Source organism: Procambarus clarkii, chromosome 39 (genome assembly GCF_040958095.1).
Source record: "Procambarus clarkii isolate CNS0578487 chromosome 39, FALCON_Pclarkii_2.0, whole genome shotgun sequence".
NCBI classification, from domain to species: Eukaryota; Metazoa; Arthropoda; class Malacostraca; order Decapoda; family Cambaridae; genus Procambarus; species Procambarus clarkii.
Window position 1 is genome coordinate 5,270,432 of NC_091188.1, and position 27,115 is coordinate 5,297,546.

The window sequence follows — 27,115 nt, forward strand, 5'->3', positions numbered from 1 at the left end:
GGCTCTTTGTCCCTCTCTTCCGTTACTCTGTTCCATTGTCCCGTCACATTTCTGTCTGCGCTTCTGTCTTGTTGCCTGTCTCTTTCTGTTGCATGTTTTTTTTTTCTCGATATCTCTGTCTCTTCTTGTGTCTCTCTGTGAACTTCTGTCGGTTTTATTCTGGTCTGTGTCCTGTGTGTCTGCGTCTCTGTCTGTGTATTTCCGTCTCTCTGCTCTTCTGTCTCTATCCCACTGTCTCTTCTATACCTCTGTCCTTCCGTTCTGCATTTCTCTGTATTTTTATGTTCTCTTCCATTATTTGTTAGTCTGTTTTATCTTTCATTCCGTTGTTCTATTAATCTGTCCCTTTGTTCCTGTTTCTCCATCGTCTGTTTTTACAATTTTGCCTGTTTCTCTTTCTCCCTGTCTTTATCAATGTGTTTGTCTCCTACTCTGTTTCTTTCTTGTTTTGTTTCGTTTTCTCCCTTTCTAAGGCCTTTTCTTCCTTTGCCTCTTCTCTCTCTGTTTTTTTCTATGATTTTACTGCCTATCTTCCTATCTCTATTTCTAAAATCCTCTCTCTCTCTCTCTCTCTCTCTCTCTCTCTCTCTCTCTCTCTCTCTCTCTCTCTCTCTCTCTCTCTCTCTCTCTCTCAACCCCCTGCCCCACACACATGCACCCCTCAACTTGCAGGCTCAGTGCCAAATCTCAACAGAGTGCAAGGATAGTGAAAAAAAAAACATGCTAGCATTCAGTGGATGGATAGTCTCTGGATGGTGAGGGGAAAAGGAGGAGAGAGAACCAGAGAGTTGTTCCGTGTGTGAATAGAAAATTTGTCACCCAATCATTTTTCAACTTCTCAAACCTCTCTCTGTTCACACTGTCGATTCCTGTTCAATTGTCAGGCACTCCTGATTTCTTTCGACGCTGTTGTGTCAACAGATCAGGGGGCCAGATTCACGAAGCAGTTACGCAAGCACTTACGAACCTGTACATCTTTTCTCAATCTTTGGCGGCTTTGTTTACAATTATTTAACAGCTAGTGAGCTGCGAAGCACCAGGAGGCTGTTTATAACAATAACAACAGTTGATTGGGACGTTTTCATGCTTGTAAACTGTTTAATAAATGTAACCAAAGCAGATACCGTAATATCAATGAAGAAAAGAAGGGAACTTCATTTGAATGAAATGAAGAAATGAAGGAAAGCGTCAAGCCATTACGACTATATAGCACTGTGAAGGGGGTCAGAATAAAGATTTGAGATGGAACAAGGGGAAGGAATGGTGCCAACCACTTAGAAGACGGTCGGGGATTGAACACCGACCTGCATGAACCGTCCAGCCCAAGCGGTTGGACCTCTTTGAGATGAAGCTTAACACTTCAATGATCATGAGGAGCAACGTGTCGAAGCTGAGACGTAAGGCAAGAAAGAATCTTTGAGACATAATACACATCTTATATTTTCTGGACAGCAGTGGTTGCAAAACCTTTAATGGCGGAAAAGTTCGCGTCCATCTGGAGTTTGCTGCACTCTCCTGGATGGTCCCCCTCCCCCCCCCCCCCCTTCGTCACTTGTCCGAAATCTGGACATGGCGGGAACGCACTTACGGCGAGAACGCACTTACGGCGGAACGCACTTACGGCGGGAACGCACTTATGGTCCACCAAAGAAGCTCAGATGGGTTGCTTTATGCCCCAATTAACGAATGATAATGACTGGCGCTAATTAATAATTCCTCATAATAACAGTAATTGCAAAATTAATATCTCTCCTTAATCAAATTATCAATTCACATTTCATGATTACCAATCATTTTTTTTTTTTATTTTTCACGGTTCATATTTCAGCAACAAGAATTTGCAACAATGCCTAGTTCGCAAACATTCACAATTCGCAAATGGCCTTACAACAATGCATAATTAGCAATAATAATTTATTATATACGATTCACTGTCACTGACATTCCATACCAATTAAAATTCAGGTCAAAGAATAATCCAACAAAAGTATGTATCAACAATACGTGTTCAATTGAAGGTGAAGTATGTATCCGGGAGACACAGGTGCTGGTGAAGAGGGGGGGGAGGGGAGACATGTATCTTCCATCAGGCCCCTCAATAGGGGGGTCACATTACACCCTGGTTCTTCCCCTGGTGGTGAACGACAGATAACGCCTCCCCTGGTGGTCGACAACAGATAACGCCTCCCCTGGTGGTCGACGACAGATAACGCCTCCCCTGGTGGTCGACAACAGATAACGCCTCCCCTGGTGGTCGACGACAGATAACGCCTCCCCTGGTGGTCGACAACAGATAACGCCTCCCCTGGTGGTCCACGACAGGCAACGCCTCCCCTGGTGGTCCACGACAGATAACGCCTCCCCTGGTGGTCCACGACAGATAACGCCTCCCCTGGTGGTCGACGACAGATAACGCCTCCCCTGGTGGTCGACGACAGATAACGCCTCCCCTGGTGGTCGACGACAGATAACGCCTCCCCTGGTGGTCGACGACAGATAACGCCTCCCCTGGTGGTCGACGACAGATAACGCCTCCCCTGGTGGTCGACGACAGATAACGCCTCCCCTGGTGGTCGACGACAGATAACGACTCCCCTGGTGGTCGACGACAGATAACGCCTCCCCTGGTGGTCGACGACAGATAACGCCTCCCCTGGTGGTCGACGACAGATAACGCCTCCCCTGGTGGTCGACGACAGATAACGCCTCCCCTGGTGGTCGACGACAGATAACGCCTCCCCTGGTGGTCGACGACAGATAACGCCTCCCCTGGTGGTCGACGACAGATAACGCCTCCCCTGGTGGTCGAAGACAGATAACGCCTCCCCTGGTGGTCGACGACAGATAACGCCTCCCCTGGTGGTCGACGACAGATAACGCCTCCCCTGGTGGTCGACGACAGATAACGCCTCCCCTGGTGGTCGAAGACAGATAACGCCTCCCCTGGTGGTCGACGACAGATAACGCCTCCCCTGGTGGTCGACAACAGACAAATCTTTCTCCCTGAGCTCCGTTTAAGTGGGATCTTCGATTGTCTTTCAATGTATTACGTTCCCTGTGTCACGTTGAATGCGTCACGTTCACTGTGTAACGTTCCCTGGGCCACTTTCAACCTATTAAAGAAGAACGCTTATTTTACGTATCAACCACTGTTCAATACTTAGCGTACGTTACTTTTCACTCGAATGTTTTTCAGCGCTTGTCTAGTTCTGTATCTCTGTCTGCCTCTCTCTCTCTCATCCTGTCTCTCTTTCTCTCTCTCTTTCTCTTTTCCTCGATTTCACAAAATTCATTTAACATTGCCTACCTTCAGGCCGTCGCTGACTGGGCCCCTGCCAATCAATATCACTCGGTGATTCGCTACTCCTCTAGGCCCAAACATGTTCCATTATGGCGCGCCGCCAGTAGCTAATCCAATTTTTGGGGGGGAACTCCCCAATTACAGGTCAAATCCTATTCAGATATATCATTAATATTCACTGTGGATATTTGGCTCTCAGTTTGGGCATCTTCTTGAGATGATTTGATTTGATTTGATTTGGCTGGTTGATTTGACTGGTTGATTTGGCTGGTTGATTTGGCTGGTTGATTTGACTGGTTGATTTGGCTGGTTGATTTGACTGGTTGATTTGACTGGTTGATTTGGCTGGTTGATTTGGCTGGTTGATTTGGCTGGTTGATTTGGCTGGTTGATTTGGCTGGTTGATTTGGCTGGTTGATTTGACTGGTTGATTTGGCTGGTTGATTTGGCTGGTTGATTTGGCTGGTTGATTTGACTGGTTGATTTGGCTGGTTGATTTGGCTGGTTGATTTGGCTGGTTGATTTGGCTGGTTGATTTGGCTGGTTGATTTGGCTGGTTGATTTGGCTGGTTGATTTGGCTGGTTGATTTGGCTGGTTGATTTGGCTGGTTGATTTGATTTGGCATGAAAAGACTTCGTACGCGATCGCTGTTGTGTCTGATATTTGTTTATGTTTTTTTTCTTTCTTTTATGTTTTTATTTATTACAAAATATTCTGCTTGATGATTTTCAGATCGTTGAATTACATCGACAACTTCCTATGGATATCGCGTTTATTAGCTCAGCACATGTATATGTATGAATGTGTATATGTATGAATGGGTATATGTATGAATGGGTATATGTATGAATGGGTATATGTATGAATGGGTATATGTATGAAGGGGTATATTTATGAATGTGTATATGTATGAATGTGTATATATATATGAATGTGTATATGTATGAATGTGTATATGTATGAATGGGTATATGTATGAATGTGTATATGTATGAATGTGTATATGTATGAATGTGTATATATATGAATGTGTATATGTATGAATGTGTATATCATTGTTAATGGGGCGAACTAGCACCTAGCAAGTACCACGTCAACCAGCACTCTATCTTTGAACCACAATCCTTTGGGTGGGGTGGGTTTGAGCTTCAGCTCTTTGGCCCTGCCTTTCAACATCTAATCAGCTGTTGAACAAGTTCCTAAGCCTATTTGTGCTTTATCATATCTTCATTTGAAGACTTGTGTATGGAGTCTGCCTCTACCACATCAATTCCTAATGAGTTCCATTTGTTGTTTTTTGTTTTAACTGTTTTGTCACAGAATTTTTTTTCCGATGTGTTTGTGGAGGTACTCCGAGTACCCCTTACCCCCCTTACCAGTACTAAATAATCTGGCTTTAACAACTCTATAAATGACCATGATAATTTGGCATGTGGTAATCATATCTCCCCTGACTCTTCTGTCTTCAAGCAACGTGAAATTTAATTCCTGTAGCCTTTCCCTATAACATAGTAATAGGGAAAACTTCTGAACTTTTTCTAACTTAGTTTTGTGTTTAACTACATATGGAGTTTAAGATGGAAACGCAAACTCCAGGACTGGTCTGACGTATGTGTATACAAGGTTCTGAATTATTCTATTTACAAATTTCTAAAAGACAGTTCTTATGTTGGCTAACCTAGCATATGCCGTTGAAGCTTGCCTTTCATGTGGGCTTCAAGAGACAGGTTCGGTGTGATATCAGCCCATCGTTCTCTCTACCTGATTCCTGGAAGATTTTATTTATAATTTGGTACTGTGTGCGGCCACCTACTCCCATCCACTGCTTCCCATATTACTTTGCACTTACTCGAGTCAAACTCAAGTGGACGGTTGTTGGCTCATACATTCAGCTTCTTCAGGTCATCTTGTAACCGCTTGCTATCATCCTCTGTCTTAATCCGTCTCATAATTCGTGTATAATCAGCAAACATTGAGAGGAATGATTCTATTCCCTCTGGAAGGTCATTTACATATTTATGTGAAACAGGATAGGTCCTGTTGTGATAGGTTGTGAACCCTGTGGGACTCCGCTAGTGATATCATACTACACACACACACACATACTACCGTGTGTGTGTGTGTGTGTGTGTGTGTGTGTATTTACTATTTTGTGTAATATTGTGCCTGCAGGATCGAGCTGTTAGCTCTTGAACCCAACCTTTCTAATTATCAGTTGTCAAATGTATCGACTCCCGACCTATTTTTCCTCTAGCATATCTTCAATATATATATTTCCCTCACACACACACACACACACACACACACACACACACACACACACACACACACACACACACACACACACACACACACACACACACACACAGGGGTCTGGGAGCTGAGTGGACTGCGCGCGGGACTCGTAATCCTGTGGCCCGGTTTCGATTCTCGGCGTCGGCAGAGTCAAATGGCCAGAGTTTCTTTCACCCTGATTCGTCTGTTCCCTAGCAGTAAATAAGTACCTGGAAGCTAGACAGCTGTTACGGGCTGCTTCCTGGGTGTGTGTGTGTGTGTGTGTGTGTGCGTGTGTGTGCGAAAATAATTAGGTAGTGGTTAGTAACAGTTGATTGATTGACAGTTGAGAGGCGGACCGAAAGAGCAGAGCTCCACCCCCCGCAAGCACAACTAGGTGAATGCATGTTCCAAGGATGCAGCCTGTAGTACCACCAAGAATCGACGTTTTTATTGGTTTAGACCCCACACTGAGCAAGAAGAATTGGGCACATGTACAATTAGGCTCCCCCATTACCCCCCCCCCCCCCACACACACACACACTCTCCCATACCAAAAGCAAACAAAACCCGTTTAAGGAGAAATGCTCGTTAAATAGGGACAATATATTATCCCTTTATTTAATCAAAATAATATTAAACTTTCTACAGATGAAATACCCATACCCTATCCCAAGATTTATTATTAATTAAACATTTCATACATGGGGATCTAGGTCAGCGTAGATCTCTCTTCACTGAGACAGTCATAGAAGAATTAAAAATACAAAAGTCACCCGAGGCAGTACTTGCCGTTCTCACCCGGTACTTGCCGTTCTCACTCGGTACTTGCCGTTCTCACGTAACAGTAGTGTCAGTTGGGTAACCTTTGGCATTGGTCATCGTCTCAAATGAATTTAACACACAGGTCATTACTTAAAATAGGCGTTTTATTTAACGGTAGATAGTTCCTTTGTTTTAATACACAGAATTTAATTATCTTATCTTGAAGGAAAATCCCTCGGATTTCGGGTGGCTTCTTGTGTGGGTGCTGTACAAAGGTCGTGTACTCCAGGAGCTGTACGCAATTTATTGCTGTAAATGCACTTTTGTAGTTGCAAAACTGTAAAGTTTAAACTTTTAAAGTAAACTGAAAGTTCACATTAATCCTGAAATGTGTTCGGGACTAAAGTATACTTGCTGTTGATGATGATGTCCGAACACTTCCGGAACAAGTGCTTCACTCACGAATTTTGTTTGAATCACAACGCTATAAATGCTTCACCCACACACACTACAAACACAAATAATTGCCATCAGAACCTAAACACCTAACCTATGCCTATATATATGCAAAATATGCTAATAGATTATAAATTTAATTTAGATTTGAGAATATTCCCGTTTTCAATAAGCAGCATCTTAAAATTTATGAATGCGTCTGTAGGGTCGACCGCTGGATGTAATGGACTGGAGTCGAGAATGGGTGGCAGCATGGCGACACAGACAAGGCAGCTAAAACTGCATTTGATAAGCCTGAAGTTGAGTTGGATATGGGCATTCCAATTTCTGCTGTAAAAGCCGCAATATTTCAGGAAATCAGGGAAGACAGAAGAGCAGTCACTGACACACACAAAGGCCAGAAAGCACATGTATAAAGAGCTATGACATGTTTAGAACCGAGAGTTATATGTACGGGCAGCATAAAACATCCACTAGACAGTGTGATATTGTAAAATGTGTCTTTAGTAAAAAGAGCTTTGAGCTAAACGGAACCTCTGGAGATGGTTTAAATCCACGATGAGCATTACGGATTATAAGATATATAAAAGGGCATTAAATTCAGCTATCCAGGAAATCAGATTAGCCAAAAGAAACTACGAATGAAAACTTGTCCTTTTCAAGCTGAAAACTTATCATAAAGGAAGATCCAAAATCATTCTATTCACATACGAGGGAAAGCCAAAACTAAGGACTGTAGGACCCTAATAGGTAAGTCCAACCAAGTTATATTGGATTAAAAAAAGGGCAGCAAACACTCTAAATGAATACAATACATCACTTTTCCCCCCAGGAAGATTGAATGTCATTCCATCCGTTAATGGCTGTTTTTCTTGATTGGCGTGCAAGATACTTGCTTTTCAGGACACAGACATAATGAAATACCACTGGTTAGTACCTTGCATGCAATTGGAATACACAGTTTAATGAGATTGCCAACACTCTCCCGCCTACAGGTAGTAAGGGTGAGGTCGGATCTTTCATCACCCTTACAGAGAAGGAGGTACTGAGGTGCCCAATTCTTTCACGTGTGGTTGGGAGTTTCAGCTTCTCCCTCGTGTTGATTCTTGTGTATCTGGAAGCTCCAAGAATTATCCTCATATGGCTTCATTTTGGATTTTCTTTCTCTGAAGCTCCCAGACCCATTGCTAGGGAGACAAATAAGGTGCAAGGGCAGTGTAGCTGACTAGTAACCTGATCTTGAATCAACAACAGGACGCGTAACTTCGCTACCGCTCCCGTTGTCAACAACAGGACACGTAGGTTCACTACCACTCCCGTTGTCAACAACAGGACACGTAGCTTCACTACAGCTCCCGTTGTCAACAACAGGACGCGTAACTTCGCTACCACTCTCGTTGTCAACAACAGGACAAGTAGCTTCACTACCGCTCCCGTTGCCAACAACAGGACACGTATCTTCACTACCACTCCCGTTGTCAACAACAGGACACGTAGCGTCACTACCTCTCCTGTTGTCAACAACAGGACACGTAGCGTCACTACCACTCCCGTTGTCAACAACAGGACAAGTAGCTTCACTACCACTCCCGTTGCCAACAACCACGAAGTTGTACTTTAGTTTTTGGTCAATTATTTATTATAATAATATTAAAATATTCAAGCATTATTATACAGGAACAGGAATTATAAAGGAGAAAGAAAAGGCCTGGATGACCATATAGCTTTTTATTACATAATTATAATACTATAATTTATTATACAGAAATTTATCGTTTTACAGAGTTTTCTCTTACAGAAACATACAGAAAATACACTTTATTATCCAGGAACACAAAGTACATAATTATCAAAAGAAGGCGCCATGCCGGGAAGGCCAAAAGTAAACAAAGGACCTTGGGGCATATTGAGGAGTGTTCCAGAGACGCGACACAGGTCTGTGGAGGTGTTTACAAGATCCTCTCATCATTACTCTGGTGAACAACTTTACCATTCACTTAGTGACTTTTTAGGTCTAACTTCATCACTGTTTATGTTGCTTAAGTCAGTGGGCTGTGTGTGTTCTGTTCGGAATGGACTTCGCTGTTCATGTTGCTTATGTCGATGGGCTGTGTGTTCTGCTCGGAATGGACTTTTTCTGTGGTTACAGGTCTATCGATGCATCCGGTGATCGGCCTAATCTAACATAATCTTTCATCGATAGCGAGGAATGTGGTTTTTATTACGCTTAAAGACGACTTTTTCGGGTGTGAATGTTATGTTGGTGTATCGGAGGACATCGTCTCCGATCATGTATTCCTCGTCATACACCTTCAGAACGTAAACATCTGTGTGGAATGTAAGACCTTGGAATTTTATTTCTGCGTTCCGTATAACATGTCTTGTTCTTAATGTTTTTGCGTCTAAATTTTACATTTTGTAAGTTTTACACGATTCAATTTTAAGGCGCAGTTTTCTGGCACGACGCCTGCTGATGGTCGTTACGGGCGCTCCGGTGTCTACAAAAGCCCTGGCTCTCCTGCCGTTGATTTTGGTTTTGAGTCTTATGGAATGATAGTTTGTGACAAAGTATTCGGAGTTGTCCTCCAGCTTGTGCTTCTTCACTGGTCGTATTATTAGTCGGGGATTTGCCATGTCGTTAATTATTGAACAGTTATGTGCAACTAAAATATCCATGCCCAGCAAGGCATCAGTCGAGGGTAAATCATCAACATAAATCTCAGCATCCAGCGATAATTTTGCTTTCCGGAAATAAGGTTTAGCTTTCAGGACCCCCGAGAAGTACTTTGAATAGTCCAGCGACTTCCACTCCTTATCATTTGTGTCTATGGTGTCCATTTTCTCTAAACGTTCAAAATCCTAGCCCATTATGGCCTCCAAGCCATATTCCTTCATAAAGGGAACCGTAACTATGGTGTCGCTTGAGCCAGTGTCCACCACGAAATGCGTTGCTTGGCCCTCTAGCCGTACAGACACAACCATTTCACTGCCGATCCGGTAAAGAGGGACGGACACCTCTCCTGATGCTCGTTTCCTACGTCTCATTGTTCCTTGTTGTGTGTCCTGCTCTTATTCCAGTAGTTGACCTGCCGAACGGGGATACAGCAGGGAAGGGAAAACTTCTTCACAGTTTTACACGTAATTGTCAATTGGAAACTCTACCTATTGCTTATATCCGTGATACACTTTATTTTAGTTAGGCGGCAATAGTGTTTATGTAACACCATAAATATGTTTAGTTGTGGTTTAGTTAATATGTTACATATAGCATGGGTCAGCCAGACAGGATTTGAGAGGTGTCAGGGTGTCTATCTCAAAGTCACACCTAGAAGTGTTAATGACCACAACTCGACCTGAGGTAAGTCAAGCCGTGTGAAGTGACACCTAGAAGTGTTAATGACCACAACTCGACCTGAGGTAAGTCAGGCCGTGTGAAGTGACACCTAGAAGTGTTAATGACCACAACTCGACCTGAGGTAAGTCAAGCCGTGTGAAGTGACACCTAGAAGTGTTAATGACCACAACTCGACCTGAGGTAAGTCAAGCCGTGTGAAGTGACACCTAGAAGTGTTAATGACCACAACTCGACCTGAGGTAAGTCAGGCCGTGTGAAGTGACACCTAGAAGTGTTAATGACCACAACTCGACCTGAGGTAAGTCAGGCCGTGTGATGTGACCTTGCTTCTGCTAAGCTCATAATTGCAGCCGGCTGGCTGGATTGGTCTCATCACACAAGCCGCTGATTAAGGTGTAGTTATAAAGAGCCATAAGCTATCTTACTTGTGGGCGGGGTTTAGCTACTAGGCTCCCCATAAATACCCAGGCAACTGGGATTCGAGAGGAGGATAGAGCACAGCAGACCACAGCAGAGGACAGCAGACAGTAATCGAGACGGGGGGGGGGACTCTGCCTTGTCAACCCCCTCCACCCCCCTCTCTATCCAAAATTAGTGAAATGTTGCACAGTTCTCTCGAGTTGCGGGTAGCTGATCAAGTTACAATGACTTGTTGATGTAGCATCTAGGGAATCAAATACCTAGGTGACAAGGTGTTGAACTAGAGAGGTTACAGTAGGAACTCGGGGTAGGGGGGTGGAACTCTAGAATAGTTAACTAAGGGGCGAGATAATGGACAACAGAGAGTTATTTCCCCCCACCCCCTGTTACATTTAGCTAGGCTGCGATAGTGTTTAGTTAGATATAATGAATATTGCTGTAATTCATATAACTGGCAGTAAAGTCGTCCAGGAGAGTGTACAGGAGGAGTCACTAGGTGGACCTGGGCCGCATAGTAGTGGTGATCCTCCAGGCTTGGTTGGTGCCTTTTGGTAATTTATGTTTTGAGTTTCTTTATAACCGAAAGAGCGGACCAGGAACTGGAGCTGAACCTCATGGTGAGGATACTACGAGGACACTATGTGTCCTGTTGTTGACAACGGGAGTGGTAGTGACGCTACGTGTCCTGTTGTTGACAACGGGAGTGGTAGTGACGCTACGTGTCCTGTTGTTGACAACGGGAGTGGTAGTGACGCTACGTGTCCTGTTGTTGACAACGGGAGTGGTAGTGACGCTACGTGTCCTGTTGTTGACAACGGGAGTGGTAGTGACGCTACGTGTCCTGTTGTTGACAACGGGAGTGGTAGTGACGCTACGTGTCCTGTTGTTGACAACGGGAGTGGTAGTGACGCTACGTGTCCTGTTGTTGACAACGGGAGTGTTAGTGACGCTACGTGTCCTGTTGTTGACAACGGGAGTGGTAGTGAAGCTATGTGTCCTGTTGTTGACAACGGGAGTGGTAGTGACGGTACATGTCCTGTTGTTGACAACGGGAGTGGTAGTGACGCTACGTGTCCCGTTGTTGACAACGGGAGCGGTAGTGACGCTACGTGTCCAGTTGTTGACAACGGGAGTGGTAGTGAAGCTACGTGTCCTGTTGTTAACAACGGGAGTGGTAGTGAAGCTACGTGTCCTGTTGTTGACAACGGGAGTGGTAGTGAGAGTACATGTCCTGTTGTTGACAACGGGAGCGGTAGTGACGGTACATGTCCTGTCGTTGACAACGGGAACGATAGGGATGCTACGTGTCCTGTTGTTGACAACGGGAGTGGTAGTGATGCTACGTGTCCTGTTGTTAACAACGGGAGCGGTAGTGACGCTACGTGTCCTGTTGTTGACAACGGGTGTGGTAGTGAAGCTACGTGTCCTGTTGTTGACAACGGGAGTGGTAGTGACGGTACATGTCCTGTTGTTGACAACGAGAACGGTAGTGACGGTACATGTCCTGTCGTTGACAACGGGAACGATAGGGATGCTACGTGTCCTGTTGTTGACAACGGGAGTGGTAGTGATGCTACGTGTCCTGTTGTTAACAACGGGAGTGGTAGTGATGATACGTGTTCTGTTGTTGACAACGGGAGTGGTAGTGATGATACGTCTCCTGTTGTTGACAACGGGAGTGGTAGTGACGCTACGTGTCCTGTTGTTGACAACGGGAGTGGTAGTGACGCTACTTGTCCCGTTGTTGACAACGGGAGTGGTAGTGACGATACGTGTCCCGTTGTTGACAACGGGAGTGGTAGTGACGCTACGAGTCCTGTTGTTGACAACGGGAGTGGTAGTGACGCTACGTGTCCTGTTGTTGACAACAGGAATGGTAGTGATGATACGTGTCCTGAAGTTGACAACGGGAGTGGTAGTGACGATACGTGTCCTGTTGTTGACAACGGGAGTGGTAGTGACGATACGTGTCCTGATGTTGACAACGGGAGTGGTAGTGATGATACGTGTCCTGTTGTTGACAACGGGAGTGGTAGTGATGATACGTGTCCTGTTGTTGACAACAGGAGTGGTAGTGATGATACGTGTCCTGTTGTTGACAACGGGAGCGGTAGTGATGATACGTGTCCTGTTGTTGACAACAGGAGTGGTAGTGATGATATGTGTCCTGTTGTTGACAACGGGAGTGGTAGTGATGATACGTGTCCTGTTGTTGACAACAGGAGTGGTAGTGATGATACGTGTCCTGTTGTTGACAACGGGAGTGGTAGTGATGATACGTGTCCTGTTGTTGACAACGGGAGTGGTAGTGATGATACGTGTCCTGTTGTTGACAACAGGAGTGGTAGTGATGATACGTGTCCTGTTGTTGACAACGGGAGTGGTAGTGATGATACGTGTCCTGTTGTTGACAACGGGAGTGGTAGTAACGATACGTGTCCTGTTGTTGACAACGGGAGTGGTAGCGGGAGTGGTAGTGATGATACGTGTCCTGTTGCTGACAACGGGAGTGGTAGTGACGATACGTGTCCTGTTGTTGACAACGGGAGTGGTAGTGTAGCAACGTGTCCTGTTGTTGACAACGGGAGTGGTAGTGATGATATGAGGTCCTGTTGTTGACAACGGGAGTGGTAGTGTAGCAACGTGTCCTGTTGTTGACAACGGGAGTGGTAGTGATGATATGAGGTCCTGTTGTTGACAACGGGAGTGGTAGTGATGATATGAGGTCCTGTTGTTGACAACGGAAGTGGTAGTGATGATACGTGTCCTGATGTTGACAACGGGAGTGGTAGTGATGATACGTGTCCTGTTGTTGACAACGGGAGTGGTAGTGACGATACGTGTCCTGATGTTGACAACGGGAGTGGTAGTGATGATACGTGTCCTGTTGTTGACAACGGGAGTGGTAGTGATGATACGTGTCCTGTTGTTGACAACAGGAGTGGTAGTGATGATACGTGTCCTGTTGTTGACAACGGGAGCGGTAGTGATGATACGTGTCCTGTTGTTGACAACAGGAGTGGTAGTGATGATACGTGTCCTGTTGTTGACAACGGGAGTGGTAGTGATGATACGTGTCCTGTTGTTGACAACAGGAGTGGTAGTGATGATACGTGTCCTGTTGTTGACAACGGGAGTGGTAGTGATGATACGTGTCCTGTTGTTGACAACGGGAGTGGTAGTGTTGATACGTGTCCTGTTGTTGACAACAGGAGTGGTAGTGATGATACGTGTCCTGTTGTTGACAACGGGAGTGGTAGTGATGATACGTGTCCTGTTGTTGACAACGGGAGTGGTAGTAACGATACGTGTCCTGTTGTTGACAACGGGAGTGGTAGCGGGAGTGGTAGTGATGATACGTGTCCTGTTGCTGACAACGGGAGTGGTAGTGATGATACGTGTCCTGTTGCTGACAACGGGAGTGGTAGTGACGATACGTGTCCCGTTGTTGACAACGGGAGTGGTAGTGATGATACGTGTCCTGTTGTTGACAACGGGAGCGGTAGTGACGATACGTTTCCTGTTGTTGACAACGGGAGCGGTAGTGACGATACGTGTCCTGTTGTTGATAACGGGAGTGGTAGTGATGATACGTGTCCTGTTGTTGACAACGGGAGTGGTAGTGACGATACGTGTCCTGTTGTTGACAACGGGAGTGGTAGTGGCGCTACTTGTCCTGTTGTTGACAACGGGAGTGGTAGTGCTGATACGTGTCCTGTTGTTGACAACGGGTGAGGTAGTAACGCTACGTGTCCTGTTGTTGACAACGGGAGTGGTAGTGACGCTACGTTTCCTGTTGTTGACAACGGGAGTGGTAGTGACGATACGTGTCCTGTTGTTGACAACGGGAGTGGTAGTGGCGCTACTTGTCCTGTTGTTGACAACGGGAGTGGTAGTGCTGATACGTGTCCTGTTGTTGACAACGGGTGAGGTAGTAACGCTACGTGTCCTGTTGTTGACAACGGGTGAGGTAGTAACGCTACGTGTCCTGTTGTTGACAACGGGAGCGGTAGTAACGCTACGTCACGTATACTTGCTGGTTGACCAGAAAACTGTTCTGGAGATCTTAACTAATACTCTCCAGTTCCTACCCGGCATCTGAGAGCTGTATCCTGCGCTCATTTATCTCTGAAACTCTTATGTAACGAATCTCCTATATCAAACTTTCATATATATGTTAAAGACACGAGGGGCGATTGGACACAACATTATACACGACTCCCTCTCCGCCCCCTCGCGTGCCATATATTCTCTTCTCTTAGGCGAAGGGTCCACACTATCACACCCGGCGGTATAGGCTTTGGATTAGGTTGGTGTGTGGGTAGGAAGGATGGGTGTTGAGAGACGCATATGACCGTACAACTGGAAAATTGGGAGACTGTTTACTCTAAGTTGTCGTGGGAATCCGGTAGGATTGCCTAGGCCAAGTCGTTAAATGATGAGGAAAATATGGGCCGATAGCAGCCACGTTTTTCTTCTCCCCAGCATCTGAGTATTGCCATTCTAGGGGGGAAATAACTGTTGTATCTTAGGCACGCTATCTACCTGATTCTTACTTGATTAGTAAGAATTTAAAGCCAAAGGAGTCAATGTATAAATGTTCGATATAAGACAACTAGGACACTGGGATTTATTTCTCGAATCCTCACAATCGGGTGAGGATTTCCAGCAGTGATTGTAAAGTCTTTGTTGTATTTTGTAAGCTGTAAACACAATGCTGAATATTAAATAAATTTATTGCACGAAACATAAAAATACTTGATACTCCAAATTCAATTCAAATCCAATTCTTGCCAGTAATTAGACTTATTACAATCCTTTTTTTATATAAATTCTGGAAACCCTTTTTCTTTCGGCAGTCATTCGTGCAGAATTAGGATCAGCCAGATTGATTTATGCACGAAATTATAAATTACACGGAAATAAGAGTCACAGATTTACAATACGGTTAGTTTATGTCTGCATCTCAGATACAAAGATTATACATCCCAGCTGATTAGACGGAAAATGTTGACCAGACCACACACTAGAAGGTGAAGGGACGACGACGTTTCGGTCCGTCCTGGACCAGTCTCAAGTGGTCACGGAATGGAAACCACGCAAAATGCTTTGGCTGTTTACAAACGGAATTGGACGTTCTGGCCGTGTTTATAGTGGTGTGACACGAGCCAGATCTGGCACCGTGTAGTGGGATCGTGTGCCAGTGTATTTGCTCACGTTCCCTTGTTATTTGTTTCACTGTGTTTGTCGTTCCTTGTGACCCTTCAAATAGAAACTAACTAGACACGTTGGAACTTCTTTCTGTTGGGTTCAGGTTCGGATCATTATCATCTGCTTTTGTTATTAAAACTATATAATTTTTTGTAATGTTATTGAGAAGGTATGTGATTGGATATATTCTATCTGACAAAAGATGCGAGCACATATTTTGTAAAATACAAGAATTTACTGGGCGGGTTTTTAGGTTATTGGAGCCTATTAGTTAATGGGAACAAATATGTTCAAATATATATATATATGGAAAACGGCCAACTCTGTTGAACATTCCAACTTTTGTATTATTTTTTTTTTTAATCTAAAACGTTCTGTCTACCTGTCTCCACCCCAGCTCTCAATCTGTTTCTCTATTTCTCTTATTCTCTCTCTCTCTCTCTCTCTCTCTCTCTCTCTCTCTCTCTCTCTCTCTCTCTCTCTCTCTCTCTCTCTCTCTCTCTCTCTCTTTCTCTCTCTCTCCCAACCACTTGGGCTGGACGGTAGAGCGACGGTCTCGCTTCATGCAGGTCAGCGTTCAATCCCCGACCGTCCAAGTGGTTGGGGCACCATTACTTTCCCTCCCCGTCCCATCCCAAATCCTTATCTTGACCCCTTCCCAGTGCTATATAGTCGTAATGACTTGGCGCTTTCCCCTTGATAATTCCCTTCCCTTCTCTCTCTCTCTCTCTCTCTCTCTCTCTCTCTCTCTCTCTCTCTCTCTCTCTCTCTCTCTCTCTCTCTCTCTCTTTCTCTCTCTCTTACGGAGTTATTTCGAGCATATTGTCTCTGAGCGCGGGCTCCACCCTCCCCGCTGGCGTCTTGTTTACCAATATTGTCGTAGGTGTGCCTGGCGATCACTTCATTAGCGGCCCATTGTCAAGGACTGCCCGCCCACCTCACACGCTGCCATTCATATATTATTTACGTATACAAGTGTGTGTGTGTGTGTGTGTGTGTGTGTGTTTTATTAACGACTGGCCAAAGTCAAACGTAAATAATACACGTGTGTTTGTTTTCGTGTAATTTAATAACTTGTGAATGTAATTTATTGGCAAACACACCAACACATCGAAAAAGATACATACACACAGACACAGACACACACACACACACATATACACACTCACACACACACACATATACAGGGGCCGGTGGCTGACTGGACAGCACGCTGGACGCGTGATACTGTGGTCGCCGGTTCGATTCCCGGTGCCGGCGAGAAACAATGGGCAGAGTTTCTTTCGCACTGATGAACCTGTTACCTAGCAGCAAATAGGTACCTAGGAGTTAGTCAGCTGTCACGGGCTGCTTCCTGGTGTGTGTGTGTGTGTGTGTGGCGTGGAGTGAAAAAATAGTAGTTAGTAATAGTTGAGTGACATTTGAAAGGCGGGCCGAAAGAGCCGAGCTCAACCCCCGCAAGCACAACTAGGTGAATACAACCTAGGTTAATACGTACACACACACACACACACACACACACACACACACACACACACACACACACACACACACACACACACACACACATAGTCTTCCAATATCCCCCAATCGCTCCAATCATTCTCACTACACACTATCAACATCACCGTAATTTAATAAGATGTGCCCAGAACGCAAATCTATCGACTGAACGTTGATTCTGCATGTCAGTATCTGAATACACAAATATTTCAACGAGTGTTAAACTATACTGACGGATTACGGGGATCACTATATCCCGTGCTACATGAATATCCTGTTCCGAGTAACTAAATCTAAAAAACAACAACAAACTATACAGAAGTTTGCTCACACATTTCATTTCCGTCAACTTGGTGAAGGGGGGGGGGGTGTGTGGAGGCACATCATCCCCTCCCCCCCTTCAAGAGTGGCTAAAAGGGGTCGACCCCAACCCCCCCCCCCTCCCCTCTCATGAGGCTGCCCCCCCCCCCCCCTCTAGACTGGCTTCCTATCATGGACAAAAAAAATAGATAGACTCTCTTTTATAGAGAGTATTATAGACGGGGTAGCTGGTAGTCTATCTTCGAGTGGCTCTTTCAGTGTCTCTCTCTCTCTCTCTCTCTCTCTCTCTCTCTCTCTCTCTCTCTCTCTCTCTCTCTCTCTCTCTCTCTCTCTCTCTCTCTCTCTCTGTCTCTCTCTCTCTCTCTCTCGCTCTCTCTCTCTCTCTCTCTCTCTCCCTCTCTCTCTCTCTCTCTCTCTCTCCCTCTCTCTCTCTCTCTCTCTCTCTCTCTCTCTCTCTCTCTCTCTCTCTCTCTCTCCCTCTCTCTCTCTCTCTCTCTCTCTCCTGGTTAAATACACCATTGTGCCGGCAGGTTCGTGTTTTCTCGTTATGTTGACTTTTTTGTGCCAGGATTTTTTGTATTTGGTTTAGTTAAATTTTAGTCTGCATTTTTTGGGGGGAGTTTATTTGCCTGCTGACTTGTTAGTTCGGTGATGGCCGTAGGCTAGTTCGTGGCCAGTTTTTTCTAGTCATTAAGGCTTGCTCGTCTGGTCTTTCTTTTGCATATTTATACATCTTTTTTTCCTCTCTCTCTCTCTCTCTCTCTCTCTCTCTCTCTCTCTCTCTCTCTCTCTCTCTCTCTCTCTCTCTCTCTCTCTCTCTCTCTCTCTCTCCCTTATGCCATCCCCCTTCCTGTTATTTTCTACATAGGCATGACCTACATCAACAAAGATATTATCCCTCTCAAATACCCCACTGAATCTAAGGCAGCCATCAACTACCCACTAAGTGCGTGTTAAGAAATTCCGGGCAGTTTTCTGGCGCTCTCGAGCGAGATATAAGTTATCCTCCCCCCTCCCCCCCCCCCCCTGGTCGTTTATCAACATTACTGTATGATGTATTATCGGTGTGTGCTACATCCTAAGTGGATAAAGTAGGTTGTTGGGGGTGTATAATGGCCCGTCTAATTGTTTGATTGGTTCCTTTTCTCCCATTTGTTGATGTTGTCTGGTTTCGCCTGTCTGACGTATGGAAGTCTTGGTTAACCTTCTTGGTCCGCCAGCTGGCTGTCTGTGTCATGGGTGGTCTGCCAGCTGGCTGTCTGTGTCGTGGGGTGTTCTGTCAGCTGGCTGTCTGTGTCGTGGGGTGTTCTGCCAGCTGGCTGTCTGTGTCGTGGGTGTTTCTGGATATACTGCATGTCTTCTGTCTTTATTTTTTTGCACATTGACTGCACCTTCTGTCCTGTGTGGTGATTAGCTGCTTCTGACCCATTTGTTGCTGATTGTCCACACCTGTCTCTCCTCTCTCTCTCCTGATTGCCTGCACCTTTGCCTTCTGTCTCCTGTTTAGCACCTGTCTCTTTTGCTCCCTAATTGACTTCACCTATCCTCTGTTTCATGATTGTTTGCTCGTGTCCCCCCTTCTGTCTCCTGATTGGTTGTACCTGTCTCGTTCTGCCTCCTGGTTGGCCTCTCCGCAGTGTGACGACACGTCATTTTCACCCACACAACTGCCGGATATTACCTGGTGTTCCAACTCCTGCGAGTGACGTTGGCCTCGGCGCAATGTGGCTCACGTGTGCCATTAGATTTCTCATCTCAATCAGACACATTCGGGGTCGTCTGTAATCACCATGCCTCAGTGGAATCTAATTATTATTCCATATCCATTAGGGAATTCCCAGCGTTTAGCATTTAATGACATGATTTCTTCGTCTCATCGCGAGAAGTGAAAATGTGTTTCATTTTTGCTGTTGTTTATCAATATGTCGCGCAGTGACTTCTCGCTGTATTTCCGGGATCGTGAGTGTGTTTGACGCGATGGGTGGCCGGGACGGGTCGGCCGTCGCCTCCTGCTGCTGTGCTTTGGCACTGATCCTTGGAGAAGAGGGGGGAAGGCACTTGGGGTGCCACTGTCTGTCTAGCAACATTTCTGAGTCTGGGACAACAGTGTCAAAGAGTCTCTTCCCCGCCCCCTCCCTTTCCTACCACGCCCCCCACCCCCTTCATTCCATTTCTCTTCTTTTCCCCATCTCCTCATAACAACAACAAACCCCCTTCCCTCTCTCCCTCCTTCCCTTCCTTCCCCATCTTCAGTTCCCCAACTCCATTTGCAATAGTATGGAGGCATAAGAAATCACAAAATCACACTTGCTATCATTGGGAGGAAATATATATATATATACATATATATTATACAACAGTGTAATTCATGTCGTTATCCAGACGACTCGTGGCTTAGTCAAGGATGACTAGAACCAGGTCGTCTTCAGTGTTATACTTTAATTACGCTTAACACAAGCCACCTTAACACCCACCTCATCACAAATTAGTTTTGACGACGAGAAATACTGCTATAGAGTAGGTTCCCCCAGTCCTGCTGCTCTCTGTACGATTATCTCAACGTATGATTCAGTCATGTGCATGTGGCTCAAATAGACAACATGCGTATGTGACTCTAATAGATGGCATGCGCATGCGGATCTAATAGATAATGACTCGGAACTAAACACCGGGGAAGAGCATCCTCACTCCATGATGTCGGTCAACGGAGTGACGATTTCCATGAAAATTAGGTGTGGCATTTGGGAACGCGTAACGCCGCAGGTCCCCTCTCATTGGCTACAGGAGGTCACGTGATATGTGGCTCTATCAAGCACGCTTTTGTATGTCCAGAAATATGTTTCGAAATACACACAGGAAAAAACTAACATCAACTTCATTACATCAATTCAGATACCCTGAGAGTAGACCAGACCACACACACGAGAAGGTGAAGGGACGACGACGACGTTTCGGTCCGTCCTGGACCATTCTCAAGTCGGTTGAGAATGGTCCAGGACGGACCGAAACGTCGTCGTCCCTTCACCTTCTAGTGTGTAGTCTGGTCAACATACATCAACCACGTTATTGTGACGCCACAAAACACACTCGCACATTAACTGATGTGATTATTTCTAAATAGTATCACATTGTGTATTATCATAAATTATGATGTCGGTTTTTATTCCAGTTCTAATGTTAATTATTGTAACTAGCATATTTATTTTAATTGTAATTCATTGATATGTCTTTCAACACATAAATATTTGTGTTGATTTTTATTTATTAATTATTATTGTTTTGAACATTTTTACAATGTTCAATGTAAAACATTGAAAAATGTCTTAGAGAAATTGAAAGCACCGCCAAATTGAAGCACTCTTAGAGTACTTAGCATCGGCTTCTGTAGGTTAAATGGGTTGCCTAGATCCCCCGTGTGTGTGAGACAGACACATAGTATATACTTTAGCTTGAGGTCGTGTTTAAAGAGCAGAGCTAATAGGGACAGAGTATGTGTTGTTGCTGAAGAAGTGCGTGTTGATGGGTAACTCTGGTGTTTGTGTTACAGGAAGCAGCAGCGTGAGCGAGGCGGCGCGGACGTGGGCGATGGCGACTCCGCGGCGAGATTCAACATGACTGCACCCTTCGGGGACGCCCTGGGAGCTGGCCGCAGGGGCACGACGCTCCTGCCCTTCCTGGTGCCTTGGGAGGCCGGGCCAACTAGAGTCAACGACCCTTCCATCAGTTACCTAAACGCCTCCTCTGATCTGTGGGGAGACAACGCTACTTGCTGGGGCAACGCCTCCACTGAGTGCGCCCTGGCCAATACCACTGCAGCGGAGGGCGGCGCCACCATCCTGCCGCCCTTCGAGCTCTGGCAGACGGTGATCATTGCCATCTGCCTGGCCTGCTGCATGATCCTGACAGTAGGAGGCAACCTGCTGGTGCTGCTCTCATTCATCGTCGAGCGCGCCATTCGACAGCCTTCAAACTACTTCATCGCCTCGTTAGCCATGACGGATGTAATCATCGGCTCGGTGTCGATGCCCTTCTACACCGTCTACGTGCTGATGGGCGAGTGGACGCTGGGTCCCATCCTGTGCGACCTGTGGCTCTCCGTCGACTACACCGTCTGCCTCGCCTCACAGTACACGGTTTTACTCATCACCATCGACCGCTTCTGCTCGGTTAAGATCGCCGCCAAGTACCGCGGCTGGCGGACGCGGACGAAGGTGATGGTGATGGTAGCGATGGTGTGGATCATCCCGGTTTTGCTCTTTTTCATCAGCATCTTCGGGTGGGAGCACTTCGTGGGCTACCGCTCACTCCAGCCCAACGAATGCGAGGTTCAGTTCTTGAGAGACCCGGTGTTCAACACTGCGCTTATCGTCACCTATTACTGGGTCACACTAGTCGTCCTCTTCGTCCTCTACGCCGGTATATATAAAACAGCTTATGACATGCAAAAAAAGTCGGAAGCCAAACACAGAAAGATGCAGACGTTGGTGGCCCTCAGCGCCGGTGGGATGGCAGGCATGGCGGGCCGCACGGCCGGTCTTGGTATGAGTAAAACACAGAGTACATTGCTAAGCCAAGACAAGCCGCCGGCCGGCCCGCCCCCTGTCGCCAAACCCGCACCCGCACCGGCGCCGCAGGGAGGCTCTGGTGTCAGTGACTCGTCTTCGAGTCAAAAAACCTCCTCTAAGACAACGGAAACGACGAGTTTTTCAGAGCGTCGTGTCGAACCAACAGAAAAATCTGAACGATCAAGCAGTCCGGCCTTTGACTCGGACGACGAGAGCAGTCAGATTCCGTTGCCCAAAAGATCTGGTCTGCCCAACAGCACGGTGCCACGCATCGACCCACCGCCACAGCATCGCAAAACACCAACCACAGACACTCTTCCCAAAATCCCAGAACAAAGCGTACTAGACACCTCGACCACGTTGGAGGGCAGCTCCTCGTCTGACGCAGGCATCGGCGCCCTGGCTGTATGCTTAGCCCGGTCTCTGCCCATACCCGACCACCATCATTCGCCGAGAAAAAAAACGATTCTACCTGATGTGGCCCTGCACGAGACTAGCCTGCAGGGCTCCGGATTGCTGGATGTGACGTTGGGGGCTGCCACAGCACCTCTGGCCAAGCGCATGTCTGGCGAATTTTCGAAAAATGACGATGAAAACAGTTGCCATTCAGATGAAACTCTGAGTGTGCAGTCTAACGATGAACCAACACCACAGAAGAAGCCATTACAGCCTCTTCACCCTACTTCCTTGCCTCTTAGACCTATCAGTACCGTGCCTATCCTTCCTCTTGCGGCTTCCACACCAACAGACGCCCTGGACGAGAGAGTCATTGCTCCACCAGCTATGTTTGCTGACAGTATGAGCGTCAGCAGCATCTGCACCACGAGACCTCCCTCTTCGCTAAACTACGGCCCGATGGCCTACGATATCCTAACTGGTCTGGACACGGGTGATCTACGCTTTATGGACGAGTCATCCATCATCCTCCCGTCGCCAGTAGTAGAGGACCCTCCCTCGTCTGTGTGGGCGGCTACTCTCCATAGCCCGGCCTCGCCCACAGTGCGCTCCCTCACCTCCACGCTAGCCACGCCTCACAGCATCCATCGCAAGATCAGCCGGATGCAGTCGCGCTCAGATGAAGAGGATCTAGAGATGAGCATCGAAGAAGCCGACGAATCGGCGGATGCCGACGAATCGGCAGATGCCGATGACGAGTGCTACGACAAGGAGGAAGTTTCCGACCACTCTACGAATGTGTTGGTCACTTCCATCATTCACGCTTGCACTGCTGTCACCAGCCTAGCAGGATCAGATAGATACAGAAGTCCTGTTAGTCCCTTAAAAGATACTACTACTACTCCGGCCACTACCACCAACAACAGCGCACCCAATGCGCACTACAACATAGCGCCGGCTGCCAACAACTCCAACAGCACAACCTCCGCAGCACCAGTGCCACCCACTCCGCAGGTGCGACCGAGAGGGATTATGAGCGTGTCAGAGGCAGGACGGGCAGGCACCACCACCACGGCACCAACCAATCAACTCATCACCACTCACAATGTCAACTCCAACAAAACCGTGACGAGTGTGGCGAGAACCGAATCATCTTCACTAATAGAGAGAGACAAGAGTTCGATAGCAGTGATTTCTGACGCCCAGAGCTCGATTAAGGGCTCATTTAAGGGTTCCAGGAAGGGCATCGTCAAGTCCATCCGCAGCTTAAAGAAGAAGAAAAAGAAGAGCGAAGGGGAAAAGAGGCATCGTTCTAAATCAGAAAATAGAGCTAACAAGGCCCTAAGAACTATTTCCATCATCCTGGGGGCCTTCGTGGCTTGCTGGACGCCCTATCACATCTTGGCTATCGCCGAGGGCTTTTGCCAGTGTACCAACACCCACGTCTACATGTTTGCCTACTTCCTCTGTTACGCTAACAGCCCCATTAACCCCTTCTGTTACGCGCTTGCCAACCAGCAGTTCAAGAAGACATTCATGCGAATACTCAAAGGGGATTTACACATAACGTAACGCCATGGCACGATAGACTACATCGTTGATATTTACTCAATTATCTGTGATATCTATAGAGAGACCATCTTTCAGTATGGCATGAGTGGTGTGTGTATAGTGCTCAGTATGATGCGTGAACTACAGTGTGGTGACTAGTGCGCCGTGTACGGTATGAAGCGAATAGTGCGTTGCATTTAGTGCCCGGACCGGGAGAGGGGGGGATGTCTTTGTTCCAGTGCGGTATAGAGAAGCCTCATAATAGTTTAGTTATACCCCTATGTAATATGAACACATCACAGTGCAGTACGTTCATGTCCTTAATGCTGTGTACATCTAACAGCAATGTGTACAAAATGCCCCCCGGGACAGTATGTACACTACACCCTACAATTTGTACATGAAAGCTTCTAGGACTGTGTGCACACACATAAAATGTTATGTACACAAGCCTAAAGACTGCGTACACACCCTATTGCTTTGTGCGTACATGTCTTAGTCCTGTTTGTACACAGCACCGTTCATTATACATGCTCGAGTGCTCTATTAATCTCCTTTTGTGATGAGTGCACAGAGTACATTCCACCTGGTGTCTGGTGCCCCGCTGGGGGGTGTCTGGTGCCCCGCTGGGGGTGTCTGGTGCCCCGCTGGGGGGTGTCTGGTGCCCCGCTGGGGGGTGTCTGGTGCCCCGCTGGGGGTGTCTGGTGCCCCGCTGGGGGGTGTCTGGTGCCCCGCTGGGGGGTGTCTGGTGCCCCGCTGGGGGTGTCTGGTGCCCCGCTGGTGGTGTCTGGTGCCCCGCTGGGGGTGTCTGGTGCCCCGCTGGTGGTGTCTGGTACCCCGCTGGTGGTGTCTGGTACCCCGCTGGTGGGTGTCTACACCACCATGTAGAAGAATTGCTCTAGTGTGAATCGTGTATTTACATCACCACATGGAAACATTCAGAGTTGATGCGTACGTTTAATTGTGAATGCCACCAGTTATATTGCTGGCACAAGAACTTCTCCCTCACTGTGGTGACGATCAGAATTAACACAAAAAAACAGTATTTTCCATTTTTTCTATGAGAAACGAAATCAGGTTTTTGATAGTTGCTTCGAAGCTATGAAGCAAAGACAGAGGAAATCCTACAGTAAAGAGATTGGATTCTCTCATCCTCCTTCTCGTCTGCAAGTTCCATGGAAATGTGTCAGGATTTTGCATGAGAATTTCAGGGAGCAAAACACACACACACACACACACACACACATACAACATGTGATGATCTATGTGTTGAAATCAAACGTCGACCTTGGCTTCATCTTGCTTCAGAACCCATCATGTTACTGGGCACGCTGCTTTCTTGCTTTTTTATTTTGCTATGAACTTGCGACTCAGTCTACGAGTTGACGTATCAAAACAAAGAGTTGAACCGCTGGTTCATACCCGCAGACATGACCCATGCTGTAGTGACCAGTGTTGAAGCCAGACATGTATTCCTGTATCAACCTCTCAAGAAGCTCAAGTTTTGGCTGGGGTATGTTTAAAAGAAAATGGGAAGTTATTTTGTTGAAGATACTTATGCTACGGAAAATAGTGAATCTTCTCAAATTATGATTTTTTAACTAGTATATATATATTTTTCCCTCCATTATGACGTTATAAATGCTTAACTGTTGACCAGAAAAGAAAAGCCAGTCACTCAGCAGTCATGGTGTTGACCAATCAGCAATCAGTGTTGTTAACCAATCATCAGTCACCTGTAACATCGAGCCTATTTTATCCTATTAAGAGTAATTAATTGACCAGCTAAATTTTGTTTTGCTGTCATTCTTTTGTCTCTAAGTTGATTTAATTATATTAAAAAAACTTGTAAATCCATATGTATGAATGTTTGAGTGTTTGTGTGCAGGTTGATCAGAACTATACATTATATATATATATATATATATATATATATATATATATATATATATATATATATATATATATATATATATATATATATATATATATATATATATATGCATGTATAGAACAAATTGTATTGTATAAATATAACATTATCATTAATAGGATAGCCTTTTGGGAAGAAGAGTTTGTCAAAACAGTAATTGTATATTAAATGAGATCTTCCATATAGCCTTTTGCCCTGGGGTGAGAGGCGCTTATAAATCTTTCATTTTTTAGGACAAAGGGTCAGTATTTTTCACTCGATGCCATTACAACACGCGTATATGAATTAATACGTTTTATATATTTGCCAAGAAACTATATATAAATATATATTATATGTTGCTGTGTCATTAGGATCATTATGAATACTCATCACAAAGTTCCATATCACCAGAAGAGAGAGAGACAGCCTATACTGGCTTTCTTTGTTATATATATATATATATATATATATATATATATATATATATATATATATATATATATATATATATATATATATATTTAAATGTATATTTCAGCGTATTTTGTAGGAATTGCCTGCTAGGCTGCGCTATGGAGTAGAATATCGCAGTTACTTTAGCGTCGTGCGTGGAGGGGCTTCGCCCTCCACCAACCAGTTTCATCATTAGCCTGTAAATAGCGATAGTGAATTGACCATAACCCAGTACCCCTGTGGAACTAGCAGAGGGGCGCCTCCACGCACGTGAAACTGCCGCTGTCTGCGCCAGACATGATGACGTCACGTGCCCGCCCATTGGGCCAAAGACTGGCGCGCGTTTTGTCGTGAGGCGGATTTGGCGCAATTTTTATGATGTGACTTTAATCTGGCGCCAACTCCGCGTCACCCTTTGAGCCCAACAGGACGCGCTACCGTGATCTATCCCACCTGCTCCCGCCACCCGCCCTTTCTACACCTTACATTTTTTTACATCTTTGTCATCGTGGTGTCAAGAATGACCTTTTTTCCAGATTGTTGTAAATATAAATTATAGGCTAGGCTAGAGGGATATCTGATTGTCAAACTGTAACTTAAATTCTCACTTGTTTTTTCCCCCATCAAT

The 27,115-nt window shown here is 45.9% G+C and overlaps 1 protein-coding gene across 1 annotated transcript in view; it reads left to right on the forward strand.

Annotated features, from left to right (window-relative positions):
* LOC123760397 (muscarinic acetylcholine receptor gar-2-like) overlaps positions 1-26,023 on the forward strand; it is an 85,924-nt gene extending 59,901 nt beyond the window's left edge. Inside the window, exon 2 of the mRNA XM_069338334.1 lies at positions 21,155-26,023. Coding sequence (XP_069194435.1) covers positions 21,219-24,140 — 2,922 coding nt within the window. The 5' untranslated portion in view covers positions 21,155-21,218 and the 3' untranslated portion in view covers positions 24,141-26,023. The remainder of the gene's footprint in view (positions 1-21,154) is intronic.
* Positions 26,024-27,115: the final 1,092 nt, after the last annotated feature.